This window comes from Lissotriton vulgaris, chromosome 2_1 (assembly GCF_964263255.1).
Source record: "Lissotriton vulgaris chromosome 2_1, aLisVul1.2, whole genome shotgun sequence".
In the NCBI taxonomy this organism is placed as follows: domain Eukaryota; kingdom Metazoa; phylum Chordata; class Amphibia; order Caudata; family Salamandridae; genus Lissotriton; species Lissotriton vulgaris.
The window spans coordinates 436,270,883-436,294,282 of record NC_141687.1 but is presented as its reverse complement, the minus strand read 5'-3'; the positions used below and the strand labels follow the sequence as shown (position 1 = coordinate 436,294,282).

The 23,400-nt window shown below is 45.6% G+C and overlaps 1 protein-coding gene across 1 annotated transcript; it reads left to right on the top strand.

Moving 5' to 3' along the window:
- Window positions 1-257: 257 nt before the first annotated feature.
- Window positions 258-22,146, top strand: LOC147730563 (gamma-crystallin M2-like). Its single transcript, XM_086958603.1, has 3 exons — window positions 258-362; window positions 18,487-18,735; window positions 21,799-22,146. Exons 2-3 carry the CDS (start codon window positions 18,487-18,489, stop codon window positions 22,072-22,074), a joined length of 525 nt encoding a protein of 174 aa, XP_086814729.1. The 5' UTR covers window positions 258-362; the 3' UTR covers window positions 22,075-22,146.
- The last annotated feature ends 1,254 nt before the right edge of the window (window positions 22,147-23,400 follow it).

Genomic DNA, 23,400 nt, shown 5'->3' with positions numbered 1-23,400 from the left:
GCGGGAGCAGGGAACAACAAACACAGGACACTCACTGAGGGAAATGTATACTAAGGCACAGTGCTCGCACTTTCTGTGCGACTCTTACAGCCATGTTCCATTTCATATGTGAAAGACAGTGTGACACCGCGTCACCTGAATCTTCTGCGCGCTAACAATACACAGTCAACCTGCGTCCCAAAGAGAAACATCCACCGTGCCCTGGAAACAAAGACTGCTGCTGCTGACCGCATTGCCCATTCACCCGGTCGGGTGAAGTGGAGGCCTTTTGTCTGCTTCGAGGGCCCTATATATAAGGGACGCATGGAGCCGGTGCTCACTGCGTTGTGTTGTACGTACCAAGCTGCAGAAACAGAGCAGAGGTAAGTGAGCGCTCGTCTGCTGCATGTGGCAATGTGCAGGCAGTTCTAAAATGGCATGCCAAAATATTGTAAGGGTGGAATGCGCGGATAGAGTGAAAGAAAAATATATTTTTTTTAATGTGCTTTTGAGGATTATGGAAGCTTCGACGTGGTCGCATCTGCGTCAGAGTATAGCACATGCATGCAGCCAGGAACATGTGGCTGAGTGAACTGAGAGCTCGCTGTTTACATATGCTGTGACCTCAAATTCACGTTAAGAGCTTAAAACTCAGCAAGGCTAACTAACCCATGACTTTATTCCCTCAAAATGGGAAAACCGAGCAACATCAGATTGAGCAGCAGCAACAACACTTGTCACCCAAAGTGCTTAGAAACAGTAGAGTGTGGTAGTATAAGTTATAAGATGTATACAACCGTGATGGAGTCTGTCATACTCGTCCTCTTACTAATGTGTGGTCATTATTCAGGACAAACATTGATATTGCCGTTGATCAGTGACAGCCTACAGATCAGTTTACTCGGGGGCAGGGAAAGGTGGCCTAAACTCGGGTACTTTGTGGCTTGTACTCTTCACACACCATCCATTTGACCTCCACACCAGCTCGTAGAATTCACGTTGCTCAAAATCCATGACATTCTCACATCAGTGGATAAGAAGGAACCTGTGCAAGACGGGAAGACAGACTGCAAAGGGAGGTCCATCTGTAGATGGACAAGAAATCAATGCCCTTCACCCAAGAGTGTGTCAAAGAAATATTTACGGCAGGCTAGAAAACAGACTCCGAAGTGATTCTACCCAGGGCACACACAGAGCAGCGGTGAACATTAACTGGGTTGCAGCATATGACAACGTTAGGGGGCAGAGAAAAGGGAATTAGAGATGCAATTTGTATCAAACGCTAGAATTATTGGCCTTCATGCAGTGCTTAATTTGTAAATTAATACGTGCCAGGGCCCTGACCAGGCAGCCACTGCAGTTTGCTCCGTCCATCCCCCCTGTCATTGCTGCCAAAGCAACTACTAACCATCTCTCTCGCTAGTGAGTGCAACAGTTCAAATTATTGCAGGTCCCCACAGCTGCGATGGCAGGGGAGGCCTCATTGGTAATTTTTAATGTATATTGTTTTCATAAACAAACCTTGTTCTGCTGATCTCTAAATTAGATGAGCTGTGCCACCATGTGGCAGGTGGTCATAAGTGCTGTATTGACAGTTAAGTGCTGGTGCCCAGCACCGGACACCCATTACGTGCTGGTGCTGAGCACAGGCAACACTGGCTCAAATTAAGCAGAGCCTTCCTCATGGCAAGCAAACAGAAAATCACCTTGTGTTTAATGTCCATTAAGAGTGGGCTGTTATGATCCTAGGAGTATGGTACCAGAATATCGTAACCGAAATATCGTCTGACAGAAATATTGTATCCTAAAGATGAATTACAAAAATATCACCTCATTACTGTTATTTATAGAAAATGTACACCTTAGTGGGTCATACTTTTGTAAAAGAAGTTTAGGACACGACATTTCAGTTAGATGATATATTTGCTATCAACATTTGGACATACACCAGCCACTAGCATCAGGTCATCCTTTATCAAATTTTGGATTCAGCACACTAAGTGGCATATGTACAAGCCTCGATCACCACTGAAGTGTCCCATTTTCTGATGCTTCAATGCTGTATGCCCTGCATCATATACGCAAAGTGCTGTTAAGCCCCTTTTTGTGGCTTAGCGACACTTTGTAAATATGCTACCCTTTCATTCTGGTATCTGCGTAAATAGGGATGCAATGGGTGTTGCGGTGGCTATTCCACCTCAAACCCATTGCTTTTTGATGCTGTCCCAGATTTACAAGGAGGCCTAAATCTGTGGCAGCGCCAAAAACTAACGCTATGCAAGAGCAGGTGTTAGAATGCGCAAAAGAAGAAATGCTTTTATTTCTCCTTGTTTTTGCTTTTTTATGGATGCTGCATTCTGCAGCACACATAAAAAGCAAAAAAGCCGTTAATGATTATTTATGTACAGGAAGATGTCACATCCTTGTACATAAACAATCATTACATAATTATGTCGTGCTACTTCTATGTGTGCTGCATAATACATGAAGGGACACCTGCACATAAACAATCATTCCCTGCAACACAGGCACGGTTGCACTATGGTGCAAGGGTGCCTGCTTTGGCGCTAGGCAGCTACTTTTAGCACCAGTGGTAGGGAAAACATAGCAGTGTGCCGTATTGTAGTAAGTACGGCTTATCCCTGTGTTTTGAAAATGATGGAGAGCAGCGCTGCCAAATTTGGCGCATCTCCACTCTCCGTCATTTTGTTGTACATATTCTCATAAGTACCAAGGGGCCACTTTCAAGCTACCTGGGCATTTTAATAAAAGTTTGACATAACATTCAGGCTCTTCCTGAACATGCTATTATCTGCCTCTTCCTTCTGGTGCTGTCCTGGGAAGACACATTCCTTTCAACCTGGCTGTTTGTACCTCGGTAGAATAGCTGCAGAGGTTTGGAGGTTTCTCCACCAGAGAACAACAAGTGGGTAAGAACAGCCAAATCATGTGGCAGGGAGCAGGTATGGAAAGCAAAAGAAGCACTGGCAAAGCCAACAGGTCTAGCTTTATTATGCTACCGCATACAAAAAGATGCACAAATGCTGTTTGCATTCATGCACTCTCTCTACCACCAGTGTGACAATAGACATATTGAGGTGGTCACGCTATGGCTGTTTGAGGGAACAAACTGGGGGTATTTTTTTGTGGCCACCATCAAAGAAAGAAGGAATAGGATTCCCTGTCTACCAACAGCACGGCATTCTGCGGGAGACTGACTTCACCAAGGCAGGTCTGTGCTGGAATTAGGTCAGTATCCTACAAGTATCCTCGGACAAGTTCTGTAGATGTTAATTGTTAATGTACCACAACACCACTGTCAACCTTTGTTTAAAAGAAATTACACATATTGTATAGCTTCCTAAATAACCTAAATGGGACCATCGTTAAGATGAATTGTTTGTAGAAATAGGAAAATAAACTCCAAGGGATTATTCACTAAAATTCTGGAAATGAGAACCGGATCAACAAGTAGGGGAAACAACAGTCAGATGACAGGGCAAAGGCCAATCATGGATAGTTGCCAAGTAAAGCAGTTATGATACAAGGGTCCTCCCCTCTACACCATAGTTTTCAGTCCCTGGAGTAGGTTTACAAGCATTGGGAGATGCAGGTAGCTGGAGCAGGGGCCAGGTAAAAGGAAAGGCAGGGACTGGTGTAAGCCTTTGTCAGAGGTCCTGACCACTCTGTTACTAAGTAAGCTATGAGTATTTGGTGCTGGGTGTAGGGCTTGGCTGATAGCCAGGCCTTGCATCAGTCTCCATGCGACTGAACAAACGTGTTACATTCCGGATACTGTGCAAGCAACTAGTGTTTACTGGATATAACTGCCTGGACTCACCACTGTGAATGTAAGGAGAATACACATGCCTAGCTGCAGTCCTCAAGTTTTTTTTAAAAAAAAGACGTTTATTGGCATTTAAGTTATTTTCCATTGCATCCCAGTTGCATACAGAATTTCAGACCACATGCTATCTAATAATTAATCCCCCGCATGGAACGCACAATACATTATGTGGAAGCCAGGTGGTAAGAATGAGTCAATGCAGTAAGTATCAGCATAGGTTCAAATCACTTATGTATAGTTTCAGTGCACCCCAAGAAGCAGTAGATCAACAGTGTTGAATTTGTAAGTGTCTTCCCCTCACCAAATAGCCGGCTTATCCAGGTGTGTTATCTGATAGGTTCTTGGAGATTCGGTGTCTTGTGTGTTTCAAACAGTATAAGTGTAAGCCAAAAGGGGATAGGGGAAACTTGAGAAACCATAACGGCTTAACCTTAACAGCTGTCAGTTTACTCAGGTCTTATAGTGGCAGTGTCTGGCAAGGCCAGATCCAAGGTGGTGGATAGGAATTAGAAGTGGCTGCACCGTATGTATGGCTGGTGGGAGTTTGCAATATCAGTAATTCAGAGTGGCGTATGTCCTGGGCCCTAGTTACTCATTCTCCAGTGTATTGTCCCTATCCCCATCTCTGTCTGTGCAAGTCGTGACAACCTTCTTCCAGGTCTCTAGTTTTGGCCCTCTGTCAGATTTCCACACAATTGCTATTCTGTGGAGCGCTAAGGCCAGAACCAAGTCAATGAATCTAGAGCCCACTTTAAGCGCTTTGGGTCTGGGAAAGCTATCCAAGAGATAGAGCTGTATCGTACAGGAAAGGGTGCGCCCCAGTGTGTTCTGAAGCTGCTGCAATATCGCAGTCCAGAATGTCTGCAACACTTGGAATCCCCAAGTCATATGGCAGAAGTCTGCGTCAAACGGTTGAAAGCGTGGACAGCTTTGGGGTTCTCCCCCATATATAATCTGTATCATATATGGGTTGAGGTACGTCATCTGTAGATACTTAAACTCTATATATTTTAGCTTGTTATTGCATGAGACATTCTTTGGTATGCTATTTCCCTCTCCTATTCTTTATATGAGATATCATGTCCCAGTTTCGCTTCCCATGATGCTGTGACTGCTCTCCCCCAACAAAAGGTGCATCCAAGGAGAGTAGAGGCCCCCCTAACCAGTCCACAGGAACCTGCTGTAGAATGCCTGCATCAGGAAATAGAGCCTATTCCATCTCCAGCACCCCCCTCAGGTCTGGAACGAGGAGCCTTCACAGTTCAGTAAAGGGCAAGGTTGGTGACCAAGGTTAGCCATGACCTATGTGTTAATCTCCCAGGATGGGCCTGTAGCCTTCGGGTTCCGCAGTGCTCAGCTCATATCCTCAACATGTCAAACCAGGTCTTCAACTGACTGCAGTGTCACCACGGAAAGACCATCACCGTCCATCAGTGAGCTTTCTTGATCTAAGTCCGTGGCCTGACTCAAAGATGGGGAGTCGCATCCAGATTTTTGCCCATCTTCCTGGCAATGTCTACCGCCACTTGCAGCACCTTAGCCCGCTCCAGCTCTGTCTGAGATTTAGTAGGTTTTCACAGAATGCCCTGGCTCCTGCACTGGTGAAGTCACTGTTTGCACTTGATTGTGTTCAGCCGAGGCTCCCGACGGGTGCCCATCAGAGATGATCCAGCTGTTTATGCCTCTAGCCAGTTCCATGCCTCCTTTGGTTCCTCACAGAAATGGGTGTTCCCATCCAGTATGATCTTCAGCTTGGCCGGTAGTATTGCAGTCTCTCCTCTTTCAGCACCCTCTTCACTTTCATACACAATGCCCTCTAAGTTTGCACTGCAAGAGTGTAATTAGGAAACAGGGTCATCCTTCTATTTCCAACTTGGTATGGACCCTTAGTCCTAGATCTTTGCTTTAGGATATCTCAATCTTGAAACTGGAGGAGCCTGGCCAACACAGGGCACGGTGGTCTATGTGGGGCCTGTGGCAGGGTCAGGAATCTGTGCACACTCTAGAGCAAAGAAGGGCATCAGATGGTTCGGTGCCACAGCAGTCCTCAGCCAGGTTTTTAGATAGGCCATTATGTCCTCCCACTCTGTGCCCTCTGGGAGGCCCACCACTCGCACATTGCTCCATCTGTTAAAGCCCTCGACATCCTCTGCACGATGTTCCAGTGTGTGCACCTTGTCTGACAGTGTTGCGACCAGCTGAGCCAGATAAAGCTGTGCTGGGCAAATCTCCATAAGCCCCAACTCTACTTCTTTCACTCTATCTGCTGATTTGTTGTAGTCAGCCTTCATCATGCTCAGACCCACAGAGACAGCGCAGATGTCTTTTTGTAATGTGACTTTAATGTGGGCGACGGCCCCCACGCTAAAGCGGAGGAGCATTGCCCCACTGCTCCTTAAGCAGTGGAAAATAAAAATAAATGATAATAACAAGAAGTTATTATCATTTTCTTTGTCTTTGCAAATCCATAATTGAATCCTGATTATCACTGCGCTAGCGCTTCGGGTGAAACACTGTAATTTGCTGCAAGTGCTTTTTTAAACCACGTTGTATTTTAAAAACTGTTCGTTGTCACTGGCAAATTGTGCGCTGACTCCTCGTTCCACCGCAGCAATTCATGCTGTTTGTTGTGGAGGGAGAACAGAGCGCTTTCACTTCCTGGTGATGCCATTAGCGGGCGGCCATCTTAGCAGGGTGACGCTCCAGTCTTTCCTCAAGCCCAATCTACTTAGACCCCCTGTCTCTACCGCACAGCGGGAGCGCCGTAGACGTGCCGAAGAGGCGCCTAAGTGAAGCCAGTCTGCGCCAGTCCGCGTCCAACTGCTCCCAGATCCCCCGATTCCCGGAACCATGGTGGGCAATTTGATCACTTATTACTCCCTACCTTTACATGCCTTAAGATTAGCTACTAACTCCAATTGTCTGCATTGGGTACGCCCTGTAGGCAGCAAGGCCAGCTGTAATTATTGCAACTGGAAAGCATCCTTTAAAACCACAGGGAATTATGCTACTCATCGCAGTTGGAAGCTGCTTCTTCTTAACTGCAGATCAATGCCCAAACATCATACAGAGTTGGCCATGTTAATAGAAGATTTTAAGCCTGATGCCCTCTTTTTAACAGAGACTTGGCTCCAGCTGGAAGCCGATCCTACTACACAAGAGAGATCTGATCGCAACACGGGTAGAGGAGGAGGGTTAGCCATCATTTATAAAGAACAATACAAATGCCGCACCACCCCCTCTACCACGTCAGCTTGTGAGAGCCTACTGTTTACTTTAGAACTATCCCCTAGTAATACCTTCTCAGGCCTCTTGGTCTATCGACCGCCTGGAACGCTCGGCCAGTTTGTTTCGAATATGACTGATCTAGCTGCCAATCTAGTGATTACCTCGGCTAATTTTACCGTGCTGGGTGACCTAAATCTACATTTAGATGACCCGCTTGACCCGGCAGCCAACAGTCTTCGACTGAACTTTCAAGCAATTGGCTTGGCACAAAAAGGATTCCTTCCTACTCACACTAAAGGTCATCTCTTAGATCACATTTACAGTACCCTAGACAATTTAAATACTGAGTCGCCTGTACCATTGCCCTGGACCGATCATTATTTAATACCATTTCTATGGACTACTACAAATTCCCTCCCTATACAAGATCCAAAAAAACACTCGGGCAGGAAGTGGGTTACACTTACCCTCTTCAAATGGGAATCAGCGCTCGCTGAACTTAAACCTTCCGAGGTTACAAATCCTAATTTAGCTAGCACTATTTTTAATAACTGGATCACTAACTCCCTTAATTTAGAACCCCCGAAGGAACCTCTGCACTCTATAAAGAGGTAAAAAGTAGCTCCCTGGTACACTCCCAGATTAAGAGACATGAAACAATCATGCCGTGAACTGGAAAGAGCATGGAGACAAGATCGCTCACAGATCAAAAAGTCAGACTATAGAGCCGCAATTAGGCTATATAAAAAGGAAATTAAAAATTAATCTGGCTGCAAATTCTCCTAGAGAAATCTTTAAAATAGCCAAATCTCTGATCTCTCCTCCCCCTGAGCGACTGTCATCAGACGGGGCATTAGCTCGCTGTCACAACTTAGCAACTTTCTACTTCCAGAAGATTCAGACCATCTACTCTTCCTTTTCCACTGACGGAATCGAATTGGAGGTTGCTACTACAGCTCGCCCCAACATTTGGGCCCCCTGTATGTTGGAAAAATGTACTCTCTTGGACTCTACCTCCCTAAATAAAATAATTTCTAAAGTCACATCAGGATCCCCTAGAGACCAGGCACCCATCAGTTCCTCACTTTGGTCATGGATGTTATCCGCCCAGTCATTCTCGATGTCCTTAACACCTCATTTACTACAAGCATAGTCCCGACTGGATGGAAATGTGCAATGGTCAAGGCTCTTTTAAAAAAGCCCACTCTAGACCAAAGCAATCTAGCCAACTTCTGCCCCATCTCCCTGTTACCCTGGATGAGTAAACTGCTAGAAAAGCACATTAACAACATCTTAGTAGACTACTTGGAATCTAATAGTCTGTTGTGAGTCTCTCAGACAGGATTCCGTCCCCAACACGGGACTGAGACAGCTTTGCTAGCATTAACCGAAGAAACAAGAACTGTGTTAGACCGGGGAGGGAAAGCAGCCATCATATTGTTAGATCTCAGCGCCGCGTTAGACACGCTTAACCATGCTACCTTATTACATCGTTTGAAGGGCATGGGAGTGTCGGGCGCGGCCCTGGCATGGCTTACATCCTTCATGGATGAACGCTTTTTCCGGGTGTTTGAGGGCTAGGCTGTATCCACCAAACAGCCACTCAGTTTTGGGGTTCCTCAGGCCTCTGCCCTGAGCCCCACACTTTTTAACGTCTACATGAGGCCCCTAGCGGAGATAGTTCATCCATTTGGCATCCATATTGTCACCTACGCAGACGACACTCAGTTGGTGGTCTCATTAGACCACTCTGAGGGGTTGTCTAGCATGCTGAGCTCATGTTTAGAAGCAGTGGCTAAATGGATGAAATCCTCTTGCCTCAGACTGAATGGAGAGAAGACGGAGGTCATGCTACTGGGCAACCCTTCACCTACCAGTCTGGCCCACGTGTCTAGGCTCCCCTCCCCTCCCCAAACCTGAGATAAAGAGCCTGGGAGTTTGGCTCGATAAATCACTGGTCTTCACTTTTCAGGCTACTAAAACTGCATCCATCTGTTTTGGGTTGATGAGAATGCTCCGGAAAGTGCTCCCTCTGCTCCCATTCCAGGCGAGGAGAGTCATGGTCCAGGCCCTGATACTCTCCCGCCTGGATTATGGTAATGCTCTCTATCTGGGAGCCCCGGTGGCAGTGATTAATAAACTTCAGGTCACCCAAAACTGTGCGGCCCGGCTGCTTTTTCAAATTCCACGCTGGCAGTCGGCCAAACATGCCTTAAAAAGCTACACTGGCTTCCTGTGGCAGCTAAGGTACAATTTAAACCCATGTGCCTTGTCCAAAAAGCAATCCGCAGAACAGGTCCAGCCATAATGTACCCTTTAGCTACTCCCTACCTTCCCCTTAGAGCCTTGCGCTCCAGCTCGTTGCAACTGGCCACCACGACCAAGATAAATAAAGCTCGCTGGGGCGGCCGCTCATTCTCACACAATGCTGCGAGAATTTGGAATTCCCTTCCGCTTGACCTCAGAGAGAACAACAACTGGATGGCTTTCAGGAGGTCTTTAAAAACTCACTTGTTTAGTAGTGCCTGTTAATCACCCTAGTTGGCTGCCTTGGATTTCAGTTAAAAGCACTGCGAGGCCTACGGGTAGTCTATGCGCTCTATAAATCTAATTTTTCATTTCATTTCATTCAGGTTGGGGGGCGAGGGGGGAAAGACCGGGGCCAGCGCATCACCTCCGGTCTACCTGCAGTGTTCACAGAGAGGGGATGGGAGGCCGGCCTCGCCTCTGTTGTGGGAACGACCATCGAACACGACCTGCCTGCTGGGCCTTCTTAATGTCCCAGCCGGGGCACTTCGTTGCTGGAAGTCACAGTCTTAGCCCTTGCTCACTAGGTCCTCTTCTCTGCTCTTTCTGGCCTCTGGGCACCTCCGCACAGCAGTGGCTCTCGGCAGCCTCATCAAGCCACCCCTCGCTGCAGGGTCCCTGCCCCAGTCAAGCAGGCCTCCCAGCCTCCAAGCGAGTACTCTAAAACAGCCCAGAATGGTAATCTGCTCTACCTTGGATTGGCCCAAAACACCAGGCAGGACAGGGCAGAGGTCTGCAGTAGTTCTTGGGGGTCGGATGGGGCCCCCAACTCCGATCCGTCAGGATTCATGTGTGGGTTGGAGTGTAGCGATGCAGCCAAGCGTCCACAATCTTTGGCTGCTAAGACATGCCCCATAGCTGGAGTCCTCATGCTTCAGGTCTGATCTCAGAGTATGAAGGGTCTGCACACAAAGAAGGAAAGTGAGGGGCTGCTCTGGGCTTGTCTGGAAAACAATAAGAATAGGGCCTGTGACAACCTTCCCCATATCATAATAGACTCCGCAATCACTGTGTCGTGGGGGAATGGCTCTGAACAACTCTTATCTGGGAGAGTGATTTGCCTTTGTAGTTCAAAGATGCAGTGGGGTGGGACAAAGGTTGAGGTGTGAAGAAGAGAAAAGTTCCTCATGGATTGGTCAATGTACCACAAACTACTATGTTTAACTCAAGGGGCCCTGAGAAATATTCTGTGCCCCAAAACATCTTTCCAGAGCTGTATGTATCTCATACAGTCTTAGGAATGTATGGTTGTTGAAAAGGGGATTATTGGTAGGGGCAAATGTAGGTCTGCAACTGGCAATAAGGCCACTAACACAGTATAGGGCTCAGAAGAGGTCGCAGAAAATTATTCTCATGCTCAACCCTTGGTAACGTGGCTGCGAGCAGACAGGCTTAACTTCAAAGACAGGTATGTAAAGCATTTAAAAACACCAATTCAGTAAATAATTAAGACACAACACATAATAAAAATCCAACACCAATTTATAACAATAGGAAATATCTTTATCTTTAAAATGACACCAAAGCGACATAAATCCAATGTAGGGAACTGGAGATATGAATTTTTAAAGATTTATCACTTTATAGCACTTAGAAACTTATAGCACCCTATTGGGACATCTGGTCACGATAGACTGGCACAAAGTCAAAGTTTCAGGCCAACCATGATGGAGCCCTGAGCGGCTACCACTCTCAGTAGGTCCCAGTCACAGTTTTTACCTTCAGATTTAGAAACTTTTCTGGAGCTTTTTCTCGCAGGGTCCTTTGATGCTCTTCACCAGGCTGGATTCGGTGAGGGTCCACTAGCCTTGGATTTCTTCTACTCCCGGTCAAACTCTGGAAGTCGGACCTACGGAGCTTTTAGTGCGACGAATCTGGATGGCTTGGCCGGCTCATGGTTGAAGGCAGGCGGCTTGGCTGGCCAGGTTGAGTGGGGAATAATCGTAAATTTTCTATCCAACACCTTCCCTACTATTCACGGGGACTGGAGTTGGAATAGAAAATTAAACTATTCCACTATCCAGCGCCCCACAACGCAGGTCGTTGTAACGACTTACATTGTAATACCTGTGTTGTAAAGGCATGCGTGGTAAAAGCATGCGTTGAAACGTCATATAACCGGTTGAGTTGGTCCCCCTATGGAGCTTTTTTTCAAAGTTGCTCCAAAGTTCTCCAAACTTCTGGAACTTCCTTGTGAAGTTCCCTGAGGGGTCCCAAAGTGTCTCAAACTCACTCCAAGGGGCTGGAAGCTCCAAGATTTTCCTTGAAAGTTGAGGATTTCAGTTCCCACAATCCACAATCTATCCTTCGACCACCAGACCAAACAAGTGGCAGGAACTTGTTTTGGTATACTACGGGTCCTTAGAAAAACATTGGACCTAATGCCTACGCCGGTGCGCCAAACCCTACTTCATGCACTGATAACATCGAGGATGGAATACGGAAACGTATTATATCTAGGAGCCAACGAAAAGTGCATCACTAGATTGCAGCGCATACAAAATGCTACGGCACGCCTGATCCTTCAGCTGCCCAGAATGGCATCTTCACAAAAGGCTCTAAAAACACTTCACTGGCTCCCTATTAGGGAACGGGTGAAGTTTAAGGCCCTCTGTATAGGACATCGTATCCTAAACGGGAAAGGCCCTAGGTACCTGCTCAACCATCTCAAGAGGTATGAACCCACACGCCAATTGAGATCATGGGGCACGGGACTGGTGCAGGTCCCGAAGATAAAAAGAGTAAGAATGGGTGGAAAATCCTTCAGAGTCTCGACCGCTAAGCTATGGAACACGTTGCCAGAGAAGTTGCGACTGGAAAAATCCGAGCTGATTTTTCGCAAGGAACTGAAAACAATCCTGTTTCCCAACCCTCAATGCCCCAAAAAGGGCTTCGAGCCGCAACCAGAATCCCACTCTTAAGGAAACAAACAGCAGCGTCGAGCGCGGGGACACACCAGCAGGTGTAACCAAGCGCTTTATAAATTTATAATAATAATAATAAAACCCTTACAAATCCACTGGTCGTTCTCCAGATTGAGGATCCTTGGTGGTGATCATCCAGGTAAGCTTTGTTAACTTGTAGTTTGCAGGGAGTCCACTCTTTAGTTCCTTTACAGCAAGGCAATCCACAGGGCTGTAGTTTCAGCTGGTGCAGTCTTCAGAAGGCAGGCTTTAGACTTTTGCACCCCAACTTCTCAGCATTGCAACATCTTGCTTTCTTAAGTTTCAAGCAGCAGATCTGAGAGACTCTGCCCCTCTCAGATACTTATTCCAAGTTCTCTGGGTCAAGCAGGAGGTCACTCATTACCAATGGGAGCAGGGCAACTCCCCAAGGATATGACCACATCCTGTAGACTGTGGCATTATTTTGTCCCACAGTGCACCAAATCCTCCAAATTCATAATGGCTGATTTTCCAACAGGGAAGTTAGAGCTGGCTAAACACAACCCCAGGATGGCTACTTTCCATAGACTCTCCCCTTTGCATCTGTGCACTCTGGCTGAGGTGAAATGTTTAGAGTTGTAAATGACACTGGTTTCTTTCCTCCTCTTTGAAGAACATGGTTTATGACTCCTCCTCCTGCCCTGGCATTCCTGTGGAACAGCACACTGCCCTCCCAGAAGAGCTGCTTAACCCCAGGGGCTCTTTATCACCTCTTCAAAGCAGTCTTGTGAATCCACTTAGCTATGACTAATCAGGACAGACCACTGGAAGGCTGAATCTAGACTTACAAACAAGAAAGTTTTATAACTTCTTATCTGTACATTTTGGGAGAAATTCAACAATATCATATTGTTGGATTTATCACTACCATTCTGGGGAAGTCTTTGAATTGCAGTTATATAATTTTCCTATCAGGAGTTATTAGTTGATAACCTCTTGTCATGTTAACCTATGTGGCATGGGATTTGCAATGGGAAAAATGACTTGGGCCATTTTTCCAGAACATTTTTCCAGGACCAGGACTTACAAAAATATTTTTCATAAGTACTTTGCTTTTTTATACAGGACCCCCACCACATGGTGGGGGTCCTAGGAGGGACTTTAGGGGCCCTGAACCTGAGAAATATTACAGATCCCTCCTCCACAGAGCTCCTAGCATCAAAGTCGAATTCACGCAGCACTTTATCACAATGTGGGGAGTGAAATGTGAAATTCCACTTAACCCAGGGCATATAAAACTTATTTTATAAGGGTTCACCTTATAAATACCTGACCCCCACCCCTGGAACACCTAGGGGAGACCCTGGGGGTTCATAATATGCCAAAACATTGTAGGTTATCCATTTGTAGGTACCCCAAACACAAAGTTCGAGTTCGGGCACATTTTACTTTTTAAAAGCAGTCATGGAACTCAGGGCTGCATTTAAACTGACCTCAGGCTTCGGCAGTGCACACATGCAAGTACATAAAAAGTTGCTGGCCTCTAAACTGCCATGCCCTGATATGTACTAGGAACTGATAGGTAGTTTCAATCCCCCTGCTCTATTATGTTCTAGGGGCTTATAGGGTAGGTCATGCCACCCATAGTGTACCCTAGTGTATGTGGGTATTTTTACTGTATTATAAGTATTTTCAGCATAGCACTGGCCCTGGGCCTGGTTAGGCAATGCCAAGGTTCAGTCAGAGTCATTAACCATCAGTACCAGTCAGCAAAATGTTGGGGGGTGCCCAGGGCACAGGATGACTTTGCAACAATGGTGGCATGGTGAAGCCATGCTGGGGCCACTGTTATTACAGGAGATTTCTGGAGATCAAGAAACAGAAATTGCTTCCTGAAGGAGAAGAATTCATAACTGCTTTAAGAGGTCTTTTGGGGGAGCCTGCCTGCTCTCTCTTAATACCCTGTCTCTTTAGTTTGTCTGCAGAAGTAGGAGAGTTCGTTTTCTGCCTTTGTGGTCACCAGCCTACCTGCTCTGAACTTCCTTTGTGGTCTACAGAATTTGGAAACACTCACCTTGAAGAACTTGCCTCAAAGCATGAAGCCTGGGTGCCGTGTATAAAAGAGCTTGCCTACTTGATGCAAGGTAGCAAAAGACATAAAATTGATGGAAGGAATGCAGAACCAATCAAAACATTCACCCCAGTCAAGAGATCTGGGTTAAACCCATAATTCTGTTGCTAACCATGCCACCCCAGTTTAGAACTGGCCATATTCAAATCAATCTTGACCCTGTGCCTCATGGGAAAAGCCCAACCCGAACTGCCAAGCCAGGTCTTCCCTGAACCGGAAACAAGCATCCTAGGACCGGTTTCGGGGTTTCACCCCTCTTCAGCCAGGATAGCTTGATTCCAGTGGCACAGTGAGCCCAGGACCTACGCCTGGGCACACCTGGTGCACCTAGGGCAAGAAAGCAAAAGACATATAATTGATGGACGGAATGCAGAGCAAATCAAAAGATTCACCCCCAGTCAAGAGATCTGGGTTAAATCCATCATTCTTGTGCTCACCATGCCACCCCAGTTTAGACCTAGCCATATGCAAATCAGCCTTGACCCTGTGCCTCATGGGAACAGTCCAGCCCCAACTGCAAAGCCAGGTCCTCACTGAAAAGGAAACAAGCATCCTAGGACTGGTTTTGGGGTTTCACTCTTCTTCAGCCAGGATAGCTTGATTCCAGTGGCACAGTGAGCCCAGGACCCAAGTCTGAGCATACCTGGCGCACTAAGGGTGAGATTTGCATATGGCTGGGTTCAAACTGGAATGGCATGGTGAGCAAAAAAACGATGGATTTAGACCCAGATCTCTGTATTGGGGTGAATGTCGGACATTGTTCTGCATTCTGTCCATCATCTGGTGTTTTTGCACTTGTCAACCCAGAGGGGACGGGTATGCCCAGACGTGGGTCCCATGCTCTACATGCCACTGGAATCAAGCTATCCTAGCCGAAGAGGGCTGAAACCCCGAAACCGGTCCTAGGATGCTTGTTTCCAGTCCAGGGAGGTCCTGGCTTGGCAGTTCGGGCTGGACTGGTCCCATGAGGCACAGGGTCAAGACTGATTTACATATGGCTGGGTTCAAACTGGAATGGCATGGTGAGCAAAAAGACGATGGATTTAGGCCCAGATCTCAGGACTGGGGTGAATGTATAACATTGTTCTGCATTCTGTCCATCAACTGTTGTTTTTGTACTCGATGCAAGATGACTGATAAAGGCACTTGTTTTGATCACAAATATGCACTGTGAGTCTGAGGAAAGCCTGCAACCAGAGGGAGTGGCTTGTCAAAAGACCAGAACAAATGGAGACAAGTTTAATAGAACTAATCATAAAAAAAATCTACAAACTGTACTGGGACTTTGCATCTTATCCCTTTAATTGGAAACTTCACATGGGTAAGAAAGCACAAACAAATGCCCGAAGGTGTCTTGGCAGTGCTCAGAATGGGTAAATGATAGGCAGGTGAACGGAGCACACTAATTGTGCTTGAAAAGCCAGGTTTTCAAATATTTCCTGAACTTTAATAAAGAGGGAGTCTTTTTACTCCAAAGGCAGACGGTTCCTGGTCCGGGCTGTGGAGCTAACTAGGCTCTTGCCTCCCCAGGCAGTCCTTCTGTGGGTGGGAACTACCAAATCTCTTGCTAGGCTGGAGCGAAGATTCCTGCCTGTAAGGTACCATCTGAATCTGTCTTTTAGATAAGCGGTGCCGAGGTCACAGAGTGCTTTGTAGGCTTTACAGATGCCCTTATTGGCTATCCGTTTTCTTACAGGTAGCCAGTGCAGTTTAATGATGGCTTGGGTACCTTCATCAGCATACGAGCTGCAGAGTTTAGTGGAACTTAAAGGTTATTCATGGATTTTCTTGGCAGTTTTTGGTATAAACTATTGTAATAGTCTATTCTAGAAAGAACAAGTGCAATAATAACGGTCTTTATCAAATGAGAGGGTAGGAACTGAGCATTTTATTTTGATGTGTACAACTTCATGACACACAGGCTTCAGCTTGCATTATCCTAAGCCCAGCTCTTGCAGTGCATGGCATTTGGATGTGTGCAGAGAAAGGGTTAATTGCACGTTCATTGGCTTTGTGCATCAAAGTCGGCTGCCACTCATGGCCTTTGGTAATGCCCTGCCTGCGCTGGACTGCTTAACAGATGTGCTTGAGTTTGGGTAATCATAGAGAGCTCTGGGTGCAGGACTACCCCAGTGCCACTAGTTCAGGTAGGCCTTTGGCAACTCACAGCACACTCTGGTCACAGGGCTTGGCCACTTTGTTATTGAGTGAGCTGTGGGTAGCTGGGGGTAAGGCTTGGCTGATAGTCAATTCGTGCATCAGTCCACAGGCCACTAAACCAACTTGCACAGTCTTTGGCCATGCACAGCGGGGCAATGGCCAGTAATTGATCCAGCAACTGGGTCCACAGTGCTCAAGGTCTTTTCCATGTACAGTTGTACTGTGATTTGTTTGGTGTTTTAACTGTTTCAGGGTGTTCAAAAAACAATGATATACAACTTTAAAAACATTTTTGGATCTACTGCAAACGTGTAGATAAATGGACATGAAATTATATTCCAAACGTTTAACTTTTAGAGACTGCATCTGTTCCTCTATGATGTCCCTGCTATACATTCTTCCTAGTATTAGGCGATGCTCCGTGATCCCCCTTCTAACGTTTATGCCACTTTTTTAGAATACAGGCATCGTTTTTTGGCTGCCACAACAAAAGCTTTTCGTGGTTGCTAGACAATCAGATCGTCTATTTCATCAAATCCTCTGAGGTGCTGTGGCCATCAAATTAAAGGAAAAAAATCTCCAATTGGATTTGCGTTAATTTTTCAAATGTATTTGAGGATCGAGATTATTGAAGGGTCCCCTATTTAATGATCAAGGTTTAAAAGTCCCTCTTTTTTAACCCTGCAAAGCCCGCTCAACACCTTTGTGTAGTGCAAACTTCTCAAAAGCTACTGACCGGAGTTACACCAAATTAAGCAGAGGGACACCTGTGTGTAGACTTCTAGATTCTTGCCAAGATTGATGTCAATTAATTTAACAGTTTTTTTCTGTAGCAGAGAGCGAACAGTATACTGGTAAAATGTCAGAGCATAAGAATATCAAATCTAGCAGTGGCCAAGAGCAGGTAAAAGCAAACTGACTTGTGGTACAGTTGGGTTAAAGGGAAGTCAATATGTGCTACGAGTAGTAAATGTACAATCAGGCATGTTAATGAGTAATGCAAATGGGAAATCATTAGGATGCTGGATGCCTGATATTAAGTTAGGCTCACATTGCAGAGAAGGAGTGAAGGCAGACTCATTAACCTCAAGGGCCAAAAGTGCAACTGAGGAGTAACTCTGTGCTAAAAAATGAATTGGATGGATGTTGGACATAAGCCAAATGGTAAAATACTAAGGGGCTCAATAAAATATTGGACGGAAAGCAAACCAACTGACTCCTTGTCAGAATCAGTTCCGGCCGACTCACGTTTAGTGAGTCTGAAGGACCGATCACAATGCTTTCGATCACCGTTGTGAAAGTCCACCATTGACTTTAATGGCAGACTGTGTTCTGACCGATAATAAAGGCTCCCATAGATAAAAGGGATGGTTGCAGAAAACCTTGCACCCTGCGGCAGGCACCCCATGGTGCCTGGCACACTGTGCATGGTTTTGAAGGGGGGGGGGGTCTAATGGGTACCCTCCTGGCCCCCAACCGGAGGCCTGAGGATGAAGTGGGGCCTTGTAGGCCCTCAAAGTCAGTTTCGGCTCGTAATCCGTTGGTGGGGAACGCGGTTTGTAGAGCTGCACAATTAGGCTTCAACCAACTTGGAATTTCCAAATGCTGGTCTGAAGCGATTCAAACTGGCCGAATTATTTGCTTTCTGACCAAGAACATTGCAGACTGAGTCAGAAACATAGGTTCCAACACGGTATAGGGGAATCCGTCTGTCGTTCTGAGCCTTTCTGGCCAACATCGTAATCAGCCCCTAAATTGGCCTTAGCTAGGCAATAGAAAGGAAAGATGTTGGGGATACATTGCATTACGTAGGCGCATGTGAAATAAATCACAGGCCACTTATGCAAACAGGAATCTGACGCGCACTGATTGTTTTATAGTATAAAAACAAGCATGCAACTCACATGTAACTTTCTTGTACTCATTAATGTTATGTTTATATTTTGCAGATGAGAATTATCTTCTATGATGACCGTGACTTTCAGGGCCACTCTTATGAGTGCAGCTCTGACTGTTCTGACTTGAACTATCACTTCAGTTGCTGCAACTCCATTCAAGTTCTCAGCGGTTGCTGGATGCTCTACGAACTCCCTGCCTACATGGGGCGGCAATACTTCCTTCAGAAGGGGGACTATCCTGACTTTCCTTACTGGATGGGGAACAGCAGCTCTATCATGTCTTGCCTCATGATTCCACAAGTAAGATGGGCTTAATTTGCGTTCTAAGCAGTGTCTATTACAGTTCTGTACAATCAACTTGTTCGTAGACTATTGTAGTAAACTATTGGTGTTGGGTTAATTTGCACTTTTCTATGAAATACGAAAGATAATAGATAGATGCGTAAATAGCTTGCACTTTCTCAGTGTTCACACTAATGAAGAATATCTACTTTCTCCAAAGTTTTGTTGGTTTATTCCCTTTAGATTACTTAACTAAACTAGATAATTGTGATTATTGTTTGAGGAGTACAGTCGCCCACCTCAAGGAAAAATAACACAGTGTCCAATCCCCAAAAGTCACAAAATTTGCCTGAGCTCAACCCCTTGGTAATTACGGCACAGAGCACGCAGGTTTCGCTTAGAGCAATGTGAAAATTATTTATGCCGTACCAAAACAGTAATACATTTAAAATACCAAGCAATAAATACCCCAAACCGAATTGGAAAAATATAACAAAATTTAATACGCAACATGACACTAAAAGGACAAAAATGTTATCAAGGGAAACACAGATAATAATTTTAATGCTTTACATAAAAATAGCGTCAAAAAGCTATCTCTGCCAACAAGAGTCTTTGGAAGTAGTAGACCAAGAACTAGGCACAATTCCAGGATGACCGCGACAGAGGGTGGGTCAGATGAACCAAGCAAGTTCATCCTTGACAAAGATTTTCTCTTATGACTTAGGGCCTGATTTTGCATTCAGCCGACTGGCTATTGCATCACAAACAGTGACGGGTATATTCCGTCTGTTGTATTAAAAGTTCTATAGGATATAATGCTCCTGTAACACGTGGAAGGGATACCGTCACTGTGATGTATCCGTTGTAACTGCAAGCCAGAGTAACTGAACTAGCATTGGCAAAATATAATAATGAGAATAATAATACCGGTGAGTAGAACCATCAACCCAGTGTGACTGCGCCCAGAATTACCAAATTTGCAAAAAAACAGATATGGTAATCCCAGGTCCTCAAACTCCAGACCCTGTAATTGTAGCCATGGGTACACCAAATGCAGACCTGTGTGCAGAGCTCAGGGGGCCCTGGGCAGCTGCTCTGCCCCGCTTGTGCCCGACATTAGGAGCTGTAAATGCCCTCCAGCTCGCAACCCACATGCTCTGCCCCCCCCCCACTCCTTCTTCAACTGCTCCATGCATGTGGCAATCGTAGCGGATTTGGGCATGGCACTCACTCCTGGAAGGGGAAAATGGCAGATTTGGATAAGATAATCTCGAGCCAATGCGGTGTTCTCCCTTCCGAGGGACACAACTCATGACCCCCGGATTTAGGTGCAAGGATGCCTGTCAGGATCAGAGATTCTGGCTCTCATTACCTTCCCATTATCCTTAATTTGGGGAATTCGTAATAAAAACAGAAGAAGATTGAAATGAATGAAACGTAATTGATTTTTGAATAAAATCAGGAAAATGAGGAAAACTATCCACAAAATTGTAAGTTGAAACAAAAATTACTATGAAATGAATTCCAACTGTGATTGAAAGCTTAAATTTACATCAAGATATATTCCAACAGTATGAAAAGATTAAGATCACAGAGGACAGGTTGCCCCATCCAGAGTATTCCGCTGGTGGGCCGGAGTCCAGAGAAAATTCTCAGCGACACATATCTAAACATCAACTTTGCTGCCACTTTGTGTAATATAATTATTAAACATTCAAGAATGGATTAACAAAACACAAAATGGTGTGCGACTAGTTTGTAGGGAGCTTGGTCATCATCTCTAAAAAAAGATATGCATATCAAAAGACCTATGTGTTTATGTGCACTCCGCACTCGGAAAGATACTACTCGTAAAACCCTTTGTGAATAGCTAACAATCAACAGTGCAAGTTTACCTTTTTTCAGGCCCTGAGTGAGTATGTGAGTGAGGCTCTATGTGAGTGTGAGACAGTATGGATGAGATGTAAATGTCATGGTACTTATAGAGCACAGACGATCACCTTGCGGTGTCACCTATTCGGCTTCCTGGCGCTGATACTCATACCGCTGTGGAACCCCTCCTGGCTTTCCCTGTGAAGGGTCCACTCCTGGGCACCCCCAGGGTGAAGCCAGGCATCCTTAGCGCTGTTGGGGCCGGTGTGGAGGCTGAGCAAGCTATTGCCCAGAGTTGCAGAGCGGGGCCCGTGATTAGAATAGGCACCGAGGCGAGAATTAACAGGTCCAAGGAAATTGAGCCCGAGACCCCGCCGAGGCGGGAATCGACCCCTGGTCCCTGGCCAGAACTCTGCATCAGGGTCTGCCGCTCTAACCATTGAGCCACACTCCTCCACATGAGATGATGAGTGATTCAGTGAGTAAGGGACAGTATGTTAGCATGTGAGTGAAAGATTGAGTGGGCATGTGAGTGAGGCAGTGTGTGAGTCACATAGGCTGTAAGTATACGAGTGAGACACAGTGCATGAGTGAAAGTGTGTGAGAGAAACATCAGGTGGAAGACAGCGTGTGATCATGTAAATCAGACAGTGAGTATGTCAGTGAGTGCATGTGAGTGAGACAGTGTGTGCATGGGACAGAATGGTTGAGTGGCCAGTGTGCTTTCCTGTAAGTAAGACAGTGATTGTGAGTGAGGATGTGAGTGTGCGAATGAGAGTATATAAGACTCTGAGTGAAACAGTGAGTGAGAATATGAGTAAGAATGTCAGTGAAAGTATGCGCATGTGAGACGGTGTTTAGGATTTGTCTTGTGGTCTCCCTTTATTATTGTCTAAGGCAACGCTGCATGAATACTTTACACATTGCTTCTAAGTTAAGCCAGACTGCTTTAGTGACCAGCTACCAGAGGGCTGAGTACAGGTTTATGTAGTGACTTTTGCAGGTCACTCTGACAAGGATTGTGTTTATTACTTGAGTGAGACTTTCAACCATCTAATAACACACTTATCACTTGAGTGATGGTGAGAAAAATAGGCTAACATTGATTGACTTTATTCTTAATCTGTGAAGAATATCTGTGCTTCTATAGGTTTCCAGCATGCTATAGAGCATAGGGTGTAATTTCTCTTTGATGTGTCGTTACAGCACCGAGGATCGTACAGAATACGACTCTACGAGAGGAACAACTTTGGTGGGAAAATGATGGAATCGGCGTACGACTGCCCTTGTGTCAGTGATATATTTCACCACATGGACATCCAGTCCTGCAATGTCTTTGATGGCTACTGGATCTTTTATGATCAGCCAAACTACGGAGGCCGCCAGTACTACCTGCGGCCCGGGGAGTACAGGAGATTTAGTGATTGGGGTGCTATAAATGCCAGAGTTGGATCTTTTAGAAGGGTTGCAGACGTCTCTTAGAACAATGTACTGCATTTGTTTATGCTGCACAATCTGCCTTTTATGGCTATTAAAGCTTTTGAGATTCCTAAATTCCTTGTGGGCTTGTGATTAAGTGGCTGAGTTTGAGAGCTGTAAAATCTATGTTGCAGTGATTTGTATTTAGTGTTGGAAAAAATAATAACAACTAGGATTGTTTCGAATTTCTTGCTATTGCTGCTTATTAAAACAGAGATAGAATAAATACCAGTACACTCACACACAAACACACAATACATATACAGTAAGTAGCATGTCACTAAGATGAACAAACACTGGTAAATGCAGATAGTATTGCTTAATATGTTTTTTTGCAGGGTGGGGTGGATTCGTTGCAAGTGCTGCAATGCAGATTTTGGAATTGCCCGACCTAATGCAGAATTTACAAGTTGTTCAACTGTATGGCTGACAAGTATTCACTGGCCATAAGTCGAATCTTCAGCCAGTTGTCTTTTGAGTGCCTGGAAGCGTGACTATTTATGGATTAAAATGGAAGCAATGCCAGACAGGCTCATGCAACTAACGTATCAAAATATTCCCATGAAAAGGGAAGACTACAGGAGTTGTATTATAGACAGGGTGCACTGTTCCTGATTGTTCTGAGATGTCCCTCTAACAGGTGTGCTGGGCACAAACAAATACAATGTGCCCTATCACAGATAATGTGATGACACAAGGACAGACACGAACTTGTGAGTACCATGTAGGCAACACATTAGTAAACAAGCATTTACAATGCAATGGTTTCGCCTTTTGAAAAGTTTGAGCTATTGGCATTGTACAACATTTGTATTTATGTGTTGGTTTTGAAAACAGATAAATAAATGACATTGTCATTTACAATGCCAATAATTTAATCTCTGGCAAATGCCACACAAACCCACACACAGACCCACACTCACCAACAGAGCCCCCTCCCCCCCCCCCACACACACACACACAGAGAGAGTCACACACACACACAGAGCCACACACACAGAGCCACACACACAGAGCCACACATACACAGACCCACACACACACACAGACCCACACACACACACACCCACACACACACTGTTTACAGACACCAAAGAAGGCCCGGCGTCCCCCTGGGCGGGAATACGTAGAGGTTCTTCCCGCTCTCTTGTTCCCCCTGGAGCATCCGTTAGTTTACAACCACCATGCTGTGACATGCTCCTGCCACTCATGTCTCCACAGTTCCAATTAGCTGATTTGGGCAGCGCCAGCCAGGCAGTTCTTGATGTTATTGACTTTTTGTTCTAGTTTATGATGAATACATTGGCTACTCCTTTACAAGACAAAGTG

What these genes read in the sequence shown, in the direction of transcription:
- LOC147730563 (XM_086958603.1), top strand. Translation starts at nt 18,487, where the DNA reads ATGAGAATTATCTTCTATGATGACCGTGACTTTCAGGGCCACTCTTAT. An exon ending in CTTGCCTCATGATTCCACAA is followed by an intron (nt 18,736 to 21,798) that starts GTAAGATGGGCT and finishes GTGTCGTTACAG; the next exon opens with CACCGAGGATCGTACAGAAT.